This window comes from Condylura cristata, unplaced genomic scaffold (genome assembly GCF_000260355.1).
Source record: "Condylura cristata isolate star-nosed mole 26May11 unplaced genomic scaffold, ConCri1.0 scaffold00017, whole genome shotgun sequence".
NCBI lineage: Eukaryota > Metazoa > Chordata > Mammalia > Eulipotyphla > Talpidae > Condylura > Condylura cristata.
The window spans coordinates 3,642,526-3,655,633 of NW_004567118.1; the positions used below are offsets into that span (position 1 = coordinate 3,642,526).

Sequence of the window (13,108 nt, forward strand, 5' to 3'; positions counted from 1 at the left end):
CAGGGCCCAGGGCTCAGGGCCCAGGGCTCAGGGCCCAGGACTCAGGACTCAGGGCTCAGGGCTCAGGGCTTAGGATTGGAAATGTTGAAGGTGTGGCTGGTCCTTTGAGGCCTGGATTCTGTGAGTTGGGCTGTCTCCTCCCATGCTGCTGGGTTCCCCAGCTCATGGGACACCCCCTTGTGCTCTAGATCCTATTGACGAAGGCGGAGAACTCCAGGCTGGTTCTGCAAATTGACAACGCCAAGCTGGCCGCCGATGACTTCCGGACCAAGTGAGTGGGCCTGCTCAGGAGGGCTCTGAGGTTCTGCACTGGCCCCTCCCCCATCCCTTGCTTTGGGAGCTGGGCAGGTGGGAGCAGGGCCAGGTGCAGCTGTAGTTGGAAGAGATGGCACAGGCCTGCATCAAGGCAAAAAGCCACTGTGTTGCTGACCCCAGTCAGCAATGGTAGCAGGCCAGGGACCGGGGCTGGGGTGTGGATCCCTCGTGCAGACCAGGCACTGTTCTGAGCACGCAGGTACGAGACGGAGCTGTCCATGCGCCAGCTGGTGGAGGCCGACATCAACGGCCTGCGCAGGCTCCTGGACGAGCTGACCCTGTGCAAGGCTGACCTGGAGATGCAGGTGGAGTCCCTGAAGGAGGAGCTGCTGAGTCTCAAGAAGAACCACGAGGAGGTGAGCCTGGTGCCACGCACCCTCCCAGCGCCTCCCATCCAGCGGAGAGCCACTGTGGACCCCTGGGCCGGTTATGGACAGTGGCCCCATGGGGTTATGGACAGTGGCTGTGGGCTGCAGCTATGTGGAGCTCTACGCATCTCATTCTCAGTTCATTTCAACCTCTTGATACTCAAACACGAGCTTTGTTTTCCACGAGAGGATGGGGCACAGAGAGGTTAAGCCACTTGCTGACAGTCACACAGCTCACACACTTCCGCCCATGACACTAAATCTCCCTCCGCGCCCAACAGCAGCAGTTTTATTTGCTGTTTGCATCGTCTCATGCTCCTCTTCCGAATCCTCAGCAGATTTAGGTCCACCAGGAGACTGGCTCGGAGAGGCCGAGCGTCCCTCTGAACGGTGCACAGCTGGCTACCGAGGGAGGCGGGCTGGCCCCAGGTGCGGTGACCCAGCCCGGTGTCTGCCTCTCGCCCCCTCTCTGCAGGAAGTCAACACGCTCCGCTGCCAACTTGGCGACCGACTGAACGTGGAGGTGGATGCGGCCCCCACCGTGGACCTCAACAAGATCTTGGACGACATGAGATGCCAGTATGAGGCCCTGGTGGAGAATAACCGCAGAGACGTGGAGTCCTGGTTCAACACCCAGGTGGGGCTGGGGCAGCCGGCACTGGCGCGCCGGAGAGGGTGCTCTGGGGGTTGTTTCTCGCCGTCTCACTGTGGGGGCCTCTGCCTTCCAGACCGAGGAGCTGAACCAGCAGGTGGTGTCGAGCTCCGAGCAACTGCAGTGCTGCCAGACGGAGATCATCGAGCTGAGACGCACCGTCAACGCCCTGGAGATCGAGCTGCAGGCCCAGCAGAGCACGGTGAGTGTCGTGTCCACGCGACCAAACCCAGCGGTCGGCAGCCCCGCCTCCAGCCTCAGCGTGCACCCGCAGATCCTCGGGCCCCGGTCTCTGGCTGGAGACCCTTCTGACGAAGGGGGCAACTCCTCTCTCCCATTACAGCGGAACTCCCTGGAGAACACCCTGGCGGAGACCGAGGGCCGCTACAGCTCCCAGCTGGCCCAGATGCAGTGCATGATCGGCAACGTGGAGTCCCAGCTGGCCGAGATCCGCTGTGACCTGGAGAGGCAGAACCAGGAGTACCAGGTGCTGCTGGACGTCAAGGCCCGGCTGGAGAGCGAGATCGCCACCTACCGCCGCCTGCTGGAGGGGGAGGACTGCAAGTGAGTGACCCCTAGGTCCAGGAGAGTGGACGGGGGAAGGCCTTGCCTAGCCACAATGAAGGCTCAGCCCCTGCAGGGGGCAGGGGATGACAGATGACAGGGGATCAAAGCACTGTCCCCCTTTTAGGCCTAGGCTTTGGCCACTCACACACCAGCCCCAACACACAGTACTGCTCCAGCCATCATATTTGGCAGGGGGGCTCCAGTCCTCGCCCCGACGCCCCACCCTCTGGGATCTCAGAGGCACTGTTCCTTACCATCTCACCCACCGGTCGGCTTGCTGCCCGACAGCTGTGTGAGCTGTCTCAGTCCAGTGCCCGACGCTGGATGCACCCTGACTTGATTTCATTTTCTCAGGCTGCCAGCCCACCCCTGTGCCACGGAATGCAAGCCTGCCATGCGAGTCCCTTACGTCTCCTCTGGGCCCTGCGCCCCAACTGTGCCCTGCGCCCCGACTTCCCAGATCAGCACCCAGATCCGCACCATCACAGAGGAGATCAGAGACGGGAAGGTCATTTCCTCCCGGGAGCACGTGCAGCCCCGCCCGCTGTAGCCAGCTGCTCCCCTAGGCCCGCAGGGAGGACGCCCGTGGCTCTGGTCTCCCGCAGGGGCTCCCCGCTCAGCAGGTTTCCTGCCAAAATACTTCCTAGATCGCCTTGCTCCACTTAATTGCTTTTACGCCTGCAAAACTAGGATTCCCGGGACATTTACTCAATAAAGTGTGTTCTCTTGGCATAGCAAACTCGGCTCTGTCTGTTCTCACTGGGGTGGTTGGTGGGGTGCTGGGAGGGTCAGGGGTTGCAGGAAAGTTGTGGGTTTAGTTTAAGGCCAATCTTCTTCGATCCTGAGTGGCAGGAATTGACAGGGTGATTCACAACATTTAATCACGGGGCAGCCTGGGGTTCTGGTCAACAAGAACAGACACTGGCCCAGTCCAGCTGGCCCTGGCATGGCCCTCTGGCTTCCCCTCCAAAACACAAAGGCTCCTAAGGCCTCTCAGTGGCCCTGCCCAGTGCCGGTGGCATCTCTCTTACCTCCAGTTTCTTTCCTTGTCAAGCTCCCTTCGCCCTGCTGGCCCTCCTCCAGGCCAACACGGAGGTGCAGTTCAGGAGAGGGAGTTTCAGGGCCAGCCCAAGCCAAACAAATCAGGCAGCCACCCTGAGCCCCCAGGAAGGGAAGTGAGGTGAGGGCAGAAGGTCAGGTGAATCCAGAGCCCCCACACTGGATGCTGAAGTGAAGGGCACAGCGACAGTGGGGGTGGGGAGAGGCACCGAGCAGGACAGGTCAGTCAGAACTGCTGTGGGCAAGAGCACCGTGGCCTGGGTCCTGCTGGCTGAACTGTGCAGGCCTCAGGCCCCCCTTAATCAGAGCAGCAGGGCTCTGACAGGCCTCCTCTGTGTCCGCCTTGCCTCCAGGTGAGAACATGCGCCCACAGGGGACAGCCACTTGCCCCAGGCCCCCCAGGAGTGAGAGCAGAGAGGAGGCCCCTGCTGGCTGCTGTGACTCGCTGCTGTGACTGTTGTTCTTGGAGTTCCCTCTGCTCCCACCCCCCTCTCTGCCCCACCCCCCCAGCCCCCACCTCCCGGAGACCTCCTTGGGAAAGGCCTGGTGCTCTTCCCTACCAGGTATTCGGTGCTAAGCCCGAGTCTTGCCTGGGCAAGTCAGCGATGCAGCAGTCATCCCGGGTCACAGAGACGCACAGCAGAGAGGGGCATCGCCCTACGGGCTGTCGCGCCATGTGCTCTGCCTAGTTTCTGGGCTATGGGGCTGCTGGGGGACTCCAGTGGGCCTCAGCACCCAGGAAGGGGCTGCCAGGGTGCTGGTTAGGTGAGACTGGGCAAGGGGAAGGCCCTGGGCAGGCCTGACACAACTGGACGTCGGCGGGGCCTGTGTTGTGTCAGTAGCGCCTTGAAGCTGGACAGTGAACCCCAGGACCCAGGCCTCAGAAGACCCTCTTGGCTTTGGGTCCGAGGCCAGGGCCAGACCACATGCCCGCCCTCCCGGGGCACAGCGCCCGCTCTGGGGCCCGCAGCGTGTCAGCCTGAGCCTCAGGAGCTGAGGCGGGCGGCCAGCTGTGCCTCTCACCTGGCTGCTGGCGCAGAGACATCAGAACCGCGGGGGGACGGCCACGCTGTCAAGGTCTGGCACCGCGCAGCAGGTCCCCGTCACGAGCACGCTCCAGCGTCCAGCCGTTCGCACGCAGACCACGGCGCAGTCGTATTCCCCGTAAGCAGCTTTGTTCGGCTTCTTGCAAACTGCTGGGGGCACCCGCACTGGTGGAAGAGTCCCGCTGCCCCCCAGGCTCACACACCCCCTCGTTCAGGCCCAGCTCACACCTCCCTGACGCGCTGGGTTGCTCACCTCCGCACCGGCCGGGCAGGTGTGGGACAGCGTGTGTCTTTTGACTGTGATGTCATTGCTCGTTCCTCGACGTGGAGAGAGCTGTAAGACGTTCCATTTTATCAGACCTTCCCACAGAACAAAACTTTATTTCTGGGCTAGCTCACCTGGTTTGCAGCTCCAGCTATGACGACACCCGTCTTTCTCTTTCATATATACTCATGCCAAGGGATCAGTTAACCCCCACAGGCTGAACACCCCAAGCACGGAAACCCCAGTGCTAATGCAGCGGCTCATCCAGGGAGGGGCAGGGAGCGGCCTCACCCACAGAGGGCCACAGGCACACTGGCCAGGAGCTGGCCGCCCTGCAGGTGCCGGGTGGGGCAGACGCTCGCTCGGGTTCGCAGCAAGGGGAGAGCCGAGCTCACTGCGCCGGGGGCCAGCGAAGGCTCTGGGGAGACCTGGAGTGGGTGGAATCCTCAAGGAAGGGCAGAGGAGGAAGGGGGAGCAATTTTTTAAGGCAAGGTCAAGTACCCCCCACGGCATGCTCTGGGGAGTGCAGGTCCCATGGGAACAGCCACGAAGGGCCCAGAGTGGAAGTGATCGGGACACTTGTGTTTGTTTTCGCTGATATGGGGTTCTGGTTAATCATTTTTTCCCGATTAAAAATAATGCTAAGAAGAAATAGAAAAAGATCAGATCACTTCATAGGATATTTCATAGCTTGAAAAATATTACGTATGTATTTTATAAAACTATCTACAGGAGCTTATCGAGAAGGTAACACCTTTGGCTCTGGCTTATGGCTGCTGTCTTCCCTTAGACTTGCATTTGCCCCAGAAAGCACTTGGCTTTCTGCCAAAGGGGCTGGCCGTCATGTGTCAGCGTCCACACACAGGCCGTCATGTGCCCGCGTCCACACACAGGTGTACTCTCTTGCCCTTGCAGCCTGGCTTGCTCCCTGTAAGGGCCAGCCGGACTTCGGAAGTTTCTTTCTCTCCCAGTTCTCTACCCAGTTTGTCTTCTTCCTTTCCCTTCTTGTATTTCCTTCCTCTCAAACCTTTCTTTGCGTCCTTCAATTTACCAGCGGTAAAGCATTCATCCGCCCACTCACCCACCCTCTATCCATCCACCCACCAACCCACCCCCCACATTATCAGACATCTAGAATCCCAGCACCATGCTTGACACTACAGAAGTTTCAAAAGCAGTACAAGGCACTTCTGGCCCCCAGCACTTAGGCCCCTGGCCAGCTAGGATTGACACATGAGACAGTTCAAGGACGTCGGTTCAATAGGCCAGTGGGTCGCCCACCACACACTGCTGCGGAATTCAGAGTTGGGAGGGGCAGGGGCAGGGGGCAGGCCAGGGGGCAGGCCAGGCTGGGCTGGAACCAGCTTCAGTGGTGTGGGGCTTGGGTTTTGAGCCGGCGGCTGGAGGTCTCTCTCCCAGGGACGACTGACGGTGTGGACCGTGGGTGACGTTCAGCGCCCTGGGGGCGCCCTGGCTGCGGGGCGCTGCAGGGAGTATGGGAGCTGTGAGGAGAGGCCACCTCAGGTGGCCAGGCCTGTTGGCTCCGCTGCTCACTGGCCGTGGGGCTGGGCAGCCTCTTGAAACTTCCCGAGTCTCAGTTTACTCATCTGTTAAGTAGGGGTGTTGGTAAATTTGTGAGACGTGACTGAGAGGATGTATGAGGAGAGCTCAGCATGGGGCCTGGGGAGAGAAGCCCCCCTCCTGGGCAGCATGGGTGAGGAGGTTGCCTGGAAGCCCCCCCCCCCCGGGGGGCTGACAAATGGCTGGGGCTCCCCAGGCCCTGGCTGCTGAGGCTTCTCTGGGCTCTGCGCCCCCAGGGTGGCCCTTGTTGAGCCTGGAGTACATGCCCAGGACACTGTGACTGAGGAAGGCTTGGGCGGAGCCCTGTAACACCCAGGCAGCTCAGCTGGGCTCCCAGCAGGCCCTGTCCTTCGCATGGGGCCTGGACTTCCCGGGAGGGAGCCTTGGGCTGGGGCTGGGCAGGCGCGGCGCACCAGGCCCTGGGGTGTGGGAATGGCTGTGACTCACGAGGGCTTACCTGGGGCCTGGACACACGCACCTGGCCCGGCATGGTGTCCTGTGGGCTCAGGCCGTCCACACTGCCGGTCTGAGCAGAGGAGGCCACAGGCCATTGTCCCCGAGCAGTGCTGCTCTGATGCCTCGCACGCAGGTCATCCTCGCCACAGCCCGAGGAGGTAGGGATTCACATCCTTCCCCATTCTCCTGACAGGAAGCAGAGCGATGGGAAGAAGTCATGTCAGGTGGCGGGTCCGTGGTGGGAACCGAAAGCCCGCCCCGTGGGACTTGAGCCCACAGAGTTCACACATAGTCATGAGTGGGGCTGCTTCCCCAGGGACACAGGGGCAGCTGTCACCCCAAGTTCTGTCTTTCCCTCTCTCCACAGAGCCTGCTGTGTCGGGCTGGGATGCCATTCCGGGCAGAGGTGGAGGTGGGTCAAGGGGGTGAGGTCAGGCTGGGTGCGCTGGGCGTCTCAGCCCTGCCTTCCGCGGGTCTGGGCCTCAGTTCCCATAACTCCTGCAGCAGAGGTAACACTGGGGGGCGTCTCTCTGCGCCTTCTCAGGAAGCTTGGGAGTCAGGCTCCTCCCCTGCTCCCACGAAACCAGATGGAAAGACTTGCATTTTCCAACCAGGCTGGAGAAGACTGACCTTCCTGCATGTGGGCGGGTGCCCAGTTAGTTGACCTCTAGTTGCTTTGATGGAGGCTGAGGCTACATGACCAGAAAGGATTTCCTGGCAAAAAGAGGAGAGAGTGTCCAGAGGGGCTCTGCTGAGTCCAGGGTGACCAGCTGTCCCATTTTGCCCAAGATCAAGGGGACTTCAGCCCTGTAACCTGGGGAAACTGGGACGGCTGGTCACCATCACCCTATTTTTCTGGCCATTCTAGAACCTTCTGTGTCCACTTGCCTTCTGCACCCATCAGACTTGCTTCTCTATAGCCCAGGAGCCAGTCCGAGGCAGCCTCTGCTCCCTGGGGGCCCATAAAAGGAGACAATGCTGGAGAAAGTCAGGACAGGCTGGGCTCCCACACCCCTTAACAAGGAGGCTGAGGTCTGGCCCTGATGACAGCGCCCTTTGAAGAACTGACAGAGACTTGGTCTTCCCGGCGACGGGGGGCGGCGGAGATGAGTCTCGACTCAGCCAGTGGCCCAACGGGGCTCCTTTTTTTACGAGCCCGGGAAATGTTCACAGAAAGCTAAATAACACGTTAATGAGGGGTTCTGATAGAAAGTGGTATTAACTTTAATGAGGAGAAAACACTTTGTACAGGCCCACGCCCACTGGGGCGGTGATATAAACCGGGGGCGAGGAGCTGCGCCCTGCATCGGGGGTGTCGGCTCGGAGCTGTCATCGTGTCTGGGGTGCTGAGACATGGCTTCCAAGTGCCTCAAGGCCAGCTTCTCCTCGGGGTCGCTCAAGGGCCCAGGGGGGCCCACTCGCATGGCCACCATGTACTCCAGCAGCTCTTGCAAGCTCCCGAGTCTCGCCCGCGCAGCCGGGAGCTTCTCTGCATGCTCTGCCCGGGTGGGCAGAAGCAGCTGCAGGGCCGCGAGCTGCCTCCCTGCGCTCTGCCTCCCCTCCGGAGGCTTTGTGACCAGCTACAGCTTGGGAGGGGGCTGGTTCGGGGAGGGCATCCTCGCCAGCAGCGAGAAGGAGACCATGCAGTCCCTGAACGACCGTCTGGCCAGCTACCTGGAGAAGGTGCACCAGCTGGAGCAGGAGAACGCCAGCCTGGAGGGCCGCATCCGGGAGTGGTGTGAGCAGCAGGTGCCTTACCTGTGCCCCGACTACCAGTCCTACTTCCGCACCATCGAGGAGCTCCAGAAGAAGGTGAGGGCGAGGACTTCGGGGCCTCCAGCACTCCGAGAGGATGTCTAAGGGGTAGCCGTCCTCCCCTGGGCACGTCGGAGGTCTCCTGCTCACGCCTGCGGGTTAGCCTGGGGTGGGCATAGGACTAACCCACTCTACAGAGGTGAACACTAAAGCCCAGCTGGCTGTGACGCGTTCAGGGGCCTCTAGTTGGCAGTAAGTGGAGCCAGAACTTAAGTGCAGGTTCCAGGGGACTAACCGGTCGTATGACCTTTTGTATCACAACCCAACTCTCTGATTTCTAATCTCTTCATTTTTTTTTTTTTTAAGGTTCGGGGTGAATTTTGTGTGTTTGGTGTAGATTGGGCTCCCTTTAACTAGCTCAGGGAAAGGAAAGCTGCTGGAATTCCAGTTCACATCCCGTGAGCGTCCTGGGGGTCCTGAGAGGGACCACTCATGATGGGGCACCAGTGTGCTGGTGGTGCTGGCCTGCCCTGAGCCCCCTGCTGGCTGGGAGTTAGAAGCTCCACGCCAGGCCTTCCCTGCAGCATTTCCAGGCCTCCCTCTCTTGGGCCCAGGTTACAGGGGCCAGACCAAGGTCCTGCGGGCACCGTGGGGGTTTCCCATCACGCCCATAGCCTCCTGGAGCCCCAGCTGCAAGAGCCCAGGTTGGGTGACCCGTCCCTCCAAGGGCAGCCCAGGCCTGCTCTGGGGACTTCTAAGCACCAGAAAGCCCTTCCCTGAAGTCGCTGCTTTATTCTCAGACCCTGTGCACCAAGTCCGAGAACGCCAGGCTGGTGGTGCAGATCGATAACGCCAAGCTGGCCGCGGACGACTTCAGGACCAAGTGAGTTGTCCTGGTCCTCCTTCACTTGGGGGCTGGCAGAGCTGCCAGGAGGAGGCTGGACTTGGGGTTTTGGCTGCAAGGAGCCGCTGAGGCAGGACACACAGCACCCCAGGCAGCCTGGGGTGGGAGCCAGCTTCAATATAAAATGGAAATGCAGCCTTGGGGTCTCGGGGGGCTAACTGCCAGGTACGAGATGGAGCTGTCCATGCGCCAGCTGGTGGAGTCGGACATGAATGGCCTGCGCAGGATCCTGGACGATCTGACCCTGTGCAAGGCTGACCTGGAGGCCCAGGTGGAGTCCCTGAAGGAGGAGCTGCTGTGTCTCAAGAAGAACCACGAGGAGGTGAGTGTGGGCGAGGCCTGGAGCATGGGGAGGGGACCACGGGGAGCAGGTGGGCACGTGAGGAAGCAGGTGGGTGACGCGCCCATTCTGTCTTGTGCCACAGGAAGTGAACTCACTGCGCTGCCAGCTTGGTGACCGGCTCAATGTCGAGGTGGATGCTGCCCCACCTGTTGACCTGAACCGTGTTCTGGATGAGATGAGGTGCCAGTATGAAACCCTGGTGGAGAACAACCGCCGGGATGCTGAAGACTGGTTCAACACCCAGGTAGGTACTGAAATGGTGCGGGAGACAGGGGGTGGCTCCCATGGCAATGACCTTGGGTTCTGAGGCCAGAAACCTGAGTCCGAGTGCCAGCTGTCCTGACCTCACTGTGTACCCTGGCCGGAGGCTGTCCTCTCAGTGACGGTGTCCGCAGGCATGAATGCATGGACAGGTCAGGGAGCGCTGGAAGTCCTTTCTTGGCTCATGATGCCACACAGCCCCTGAAAAACTCTGATGCCGAGTCCCAGGGTTCCCAAGCCCCAGGTTCCCAGGGCTCTCCAGATCCCCCCAGGTCTCCTGTACATATGTTGCAGACTGAGGAGCTGAACCAGCAGGTGGTGTCGAGCTCTGAGCAGCTGCAGACGTGCCAGGCAGAGATCATCGAGCTGAGACGCACGGTCAACGCCCTGGAGATCGAGCTGCAGGCCCAGCAGAGCATGGTGAGTCCCTTGGCTGGAGCGGATGAAACCCTGTGCTCACTGGCCCCTGTTCTGCATGCTCTGACCACTCAGTCAGCCTCAGAGGTGCAGTTCTTGAGCATCGCAGATTTTCTGGGCAGAGAAGTGTGAAGGCCCAGCCCCCACTCACAAATGTCCTTGCTGCAGCTCCTGTATTTGTGTGTGCATAGGCTGAGTCATTATGGCTACTCAGGGTTATCATCAGTAGGGGAGACAGTCTAGACCAGAGAGGCTTCGGGAGCTGATCAGCTCCTCTCAAGTGATGAGAAGTTTGGCTGTGGCTCACTTTGACCCCTAAACTTCCATTCTTGGACTCTGAGGTCTCGAGATCCAGGTGGATTTCATGCACCTTCCTTGTTCCTTCTCTGACCCCTGACCTCCTTTCCTACACATGTGTTGCCTCCCAGAGAGATGCCTTGGAGTCCACCCTGGCAGACACGGAGGCCCGCTACAGCTCCCAGCTGGCCCAGGTGCAGTGCATGATCACCAGCGTGGAGTCCCAGCTGGCCGAGATCCGGAGTGACCTGGAGCGGCAGAACCAGGAGTACCAGGTGCTGCTGGACGTGCGGGCCCGGCTGGAGAGCGAGATCAACACGTACCGCGGCCTGCTGGAGGGCGAGGACTGCAAGTGAGTATGGCTGGCCACTGTCTTCTGAAAGCAATCCACACCACAAAGTTCTGGGGCGGCAGCTTGGAGCCTGGGAAGGGCCTAGCACCCATCAGAGCCCTGGGCGTCATTTCTGGTCTTGCCACAAATTCATCACGGGACTCTGACAAGCCCCCCTTTCTCTCTAGACCACTGTTTCCTACTGGAAAAAGAGGTGATTTTAGGTGCTCTGAGTATTGAGACAAGGAACTGGGGAATCGTAGCAATCTGACCTTTCCCTTTTTCTCCTAGGCTCCCTGGCAACCCGTGTGCCCCAGACCACTCGCCCCCCAAGTCGTGCCTCCCCTGTCTTCCTGCGGCCCGCACCACCTGTGGGCCTCGCCCCATCTGTGTGCCCTGCCCCGGCGGCCGGTACTGAGAGCGACTGAGCTGGAAGGGCAAGGCCGTGGTCTCCGGGCCTTGGCTGTGGGCTCTACTCAACCCTAGCCTTGAAAACCTGACCCCCTTCCGGGCCTGGCCTTGAGAGGGCTTTTACTGCAAACACCCATCTCCAAGTTCTCAAGCCTGCCACTCAGTCCGGCCCTACGGCTTCGACTCCTCATCATTTCAACAGGCCCAGGGTCTCTGCCTGGGTGAGGCTTCGCTTTGGGTGCTGTCTCAGTGGGTCTGAAATGCAATGGATGACGTCTGTGAGCAGAACAATAAAGCATGCTTGCCCCGGCTCCCAATGCCTCATTCCCATCACTCTAGTCTGGTTGCTTTGTGTTTCTGCTGGGGGGCAGGGGGCGGGGGAGTTGGGCAGAGACTTGCGGCCCTGGGGATGACAGGGCCCCCGTCCCTGTCCAGTGTAGTGGACCGAGGCCTACCATGGAGCTTGTTGCTCAGTTTTCTGTTGAAGAACTTTTTCCAAGAGCCCGGTGTGAGGACAGCTAGCAGACCCCTTCATTAGTGCACACAGTCACCCTAGGCCCCAGAGGAGGCTGGACACACCGGCGAGGGTGGAAGTGCAGCCGCATGCCCGGGGCCTTGGGGAACATGTCCATGGCTCCCCTCTTCTCCCACTATGCCCCTTCAGGTGCCCCTTCCCTTCAGCAGGCCCTTCGTGCCCTGCTCTTGCTGTTACATGTGCCTGGGTGAGCTGGGGGCTGTGAGCTGTGAGGTTACTAGGTGACAGCGACCTGGAGTGACCGTGGCTCTCACACAAGAGTGGACTTTGTGGATGTGTGTGGTGTTGTGTGTCCTGACAGCTCCACTGGCCATCTCCTGCCTCCCCTCTCCTTGGGCGTCCCTTTCCTGAGGCACAATACTAAAATTAGGCCATTAATAACCCTACAGTGGGGTTCAAAGTGTTCAAAGAAAAGGATGAGTCACATGACCCTCCTTATAAATCGAAAGTTAGATGTGATTTAGCATAATGACAGAGCACTTCGACAGCCAAGGCAGCTGGAGGCCAGGGGCTGCCCCTTGGGAAGCCAAGGAGAGTTCTCAAAGGGCATTACTAGTGCTATTCCAGTGAGCATATGAGTGATAAGAAAATGGTACAGCCTGCCCACCTTGGTGGCACAATTGGTTAAAACACAGCACTATGAAGCTATCGCAGCCACTGCAGCATGGACCCCAGGGAGGTGACCCACATGGCCCACCTGCTGCTCCCCTCAGCAGTGTACTTCAGTCATCTGCCTGTTCTGCTCCCCACTCTGTTTCTGGTGAATCCTCTCACCCCCGCATCTGATCTACACCCCCAGTTTCGTAGGCATAAATAAATAAATCTTAAAAAAAAAAAAAAAAAGAAAATGGCACAGCCTGATTGCTGACAGGGAGAAAATTTAAGTGGTCTGAATAGAAGATCAAACCAGCCACAACATTTCATTAAGCTAAAGCCTAATCCAGAACAAGACCCTCAATCTCTTCAATTCAATTCTATGAAGGCTGAGAGAGGTGAGGAAGTTCATCTAAAATCATTTGAAATTTGGATTAGCTAGCCTGCTGCTAGCGCATTTGGTTGTGAGGAAATCAATTACCAACAAATCATAAAAGGTTGCAAAGCAGGGCAAATTATACATACTGTATCTGGTCATTTTCATGCAACTTTGATCATGATGAAGAATTCTAGTTACTGAACTTTAAAATGATGCATCTGCAAACCACCCCATGGCTTCTCTACCTTGACTGTATACGGCTTTGTGGCCTGCCCCCTCACTAACACTTTGAGGAACATATGAAAATTAAGACAAGTGCTTACACCCCAATATTAAATTAAGATGATCAATGAATAAACGGAGGCCTACACGTTAGACCCGAGCTTGAGAGCCCGCAAGCACTGCAGCAGGACTGAAAAGCAGTGGCGTGGCATGACACATTTTCAAGGAACGCACAGGGCTTCTGTGCTCGGAGATGCTTCCCAATTCCTGGCTTAGCTTGTCTCGGGGTTGCAAGGGAGCTGATACACAGCAATGACCCCAAGGGAGCCCTCTCTGTCTCCCATTACAGT

The 13,108-nt window shown here is 59.0% G+C and overlaps 2 protein-coding genes across 2 annotated transcripts in view; both read left to right on the top strand.

Annotated features, from left to right (window-relative positions):
* The window catches only part of KRT36 (keratin 36, type I), a 4,302-nt gene extending 1,719 nt beyond the window's left edge, over positions 1-2,583 (top strand). Inside the window, exons 2-7 of the mRNA XM_004684197.2 lie at positions 189-271; positions 515-671; positions 1,159-1,320; positions 1,412-1,537; positions 1,679-1,899; positions 2,257-2,583. Coding sequence (XP_004684254.1) covers positions 189-271; positions 515-671; positions 1,159-1,320; positions 1,412-1,537; positions 1,679-1,899; positions 2,257-2,452 — 945 coding nt within the window. The 3' untranslated portion in view covers positions 2,453-2,583. The remainder of the gene's footprint in view (positions 1-188; positions 272-514; positions 672-1,158; positions 1,321-1,411; positions 1,538-1,678; positions 1,900-2,256) is intronic.
* A 5,079-nt stretch (positions 2,584-7,662) lies between these two features.
* Positions 7,663-11,035, top strand: KRT35 (keratin 35, type I). The gene is made up of 7 exons (XM_004684199.1): positions 7,663-8,121; positions 8,865-8,947; positions 9,134-9,290; positions 9,394-9,555; positions 9,867-9,992; positions 10,418-10,638; positions 10,909-11,035. The coding sequence occupies exons 1-7, from the start codon at positions 7,663-7,665 to the stop codon at positions 11,033-11,035; spliced, it is 1,335 nt and encodes a 444-aa protein (XP_004684256.1).
* The last annotated feature ends 2,073 nt before the right edge of the window (positions 11,036-13,108 follow it).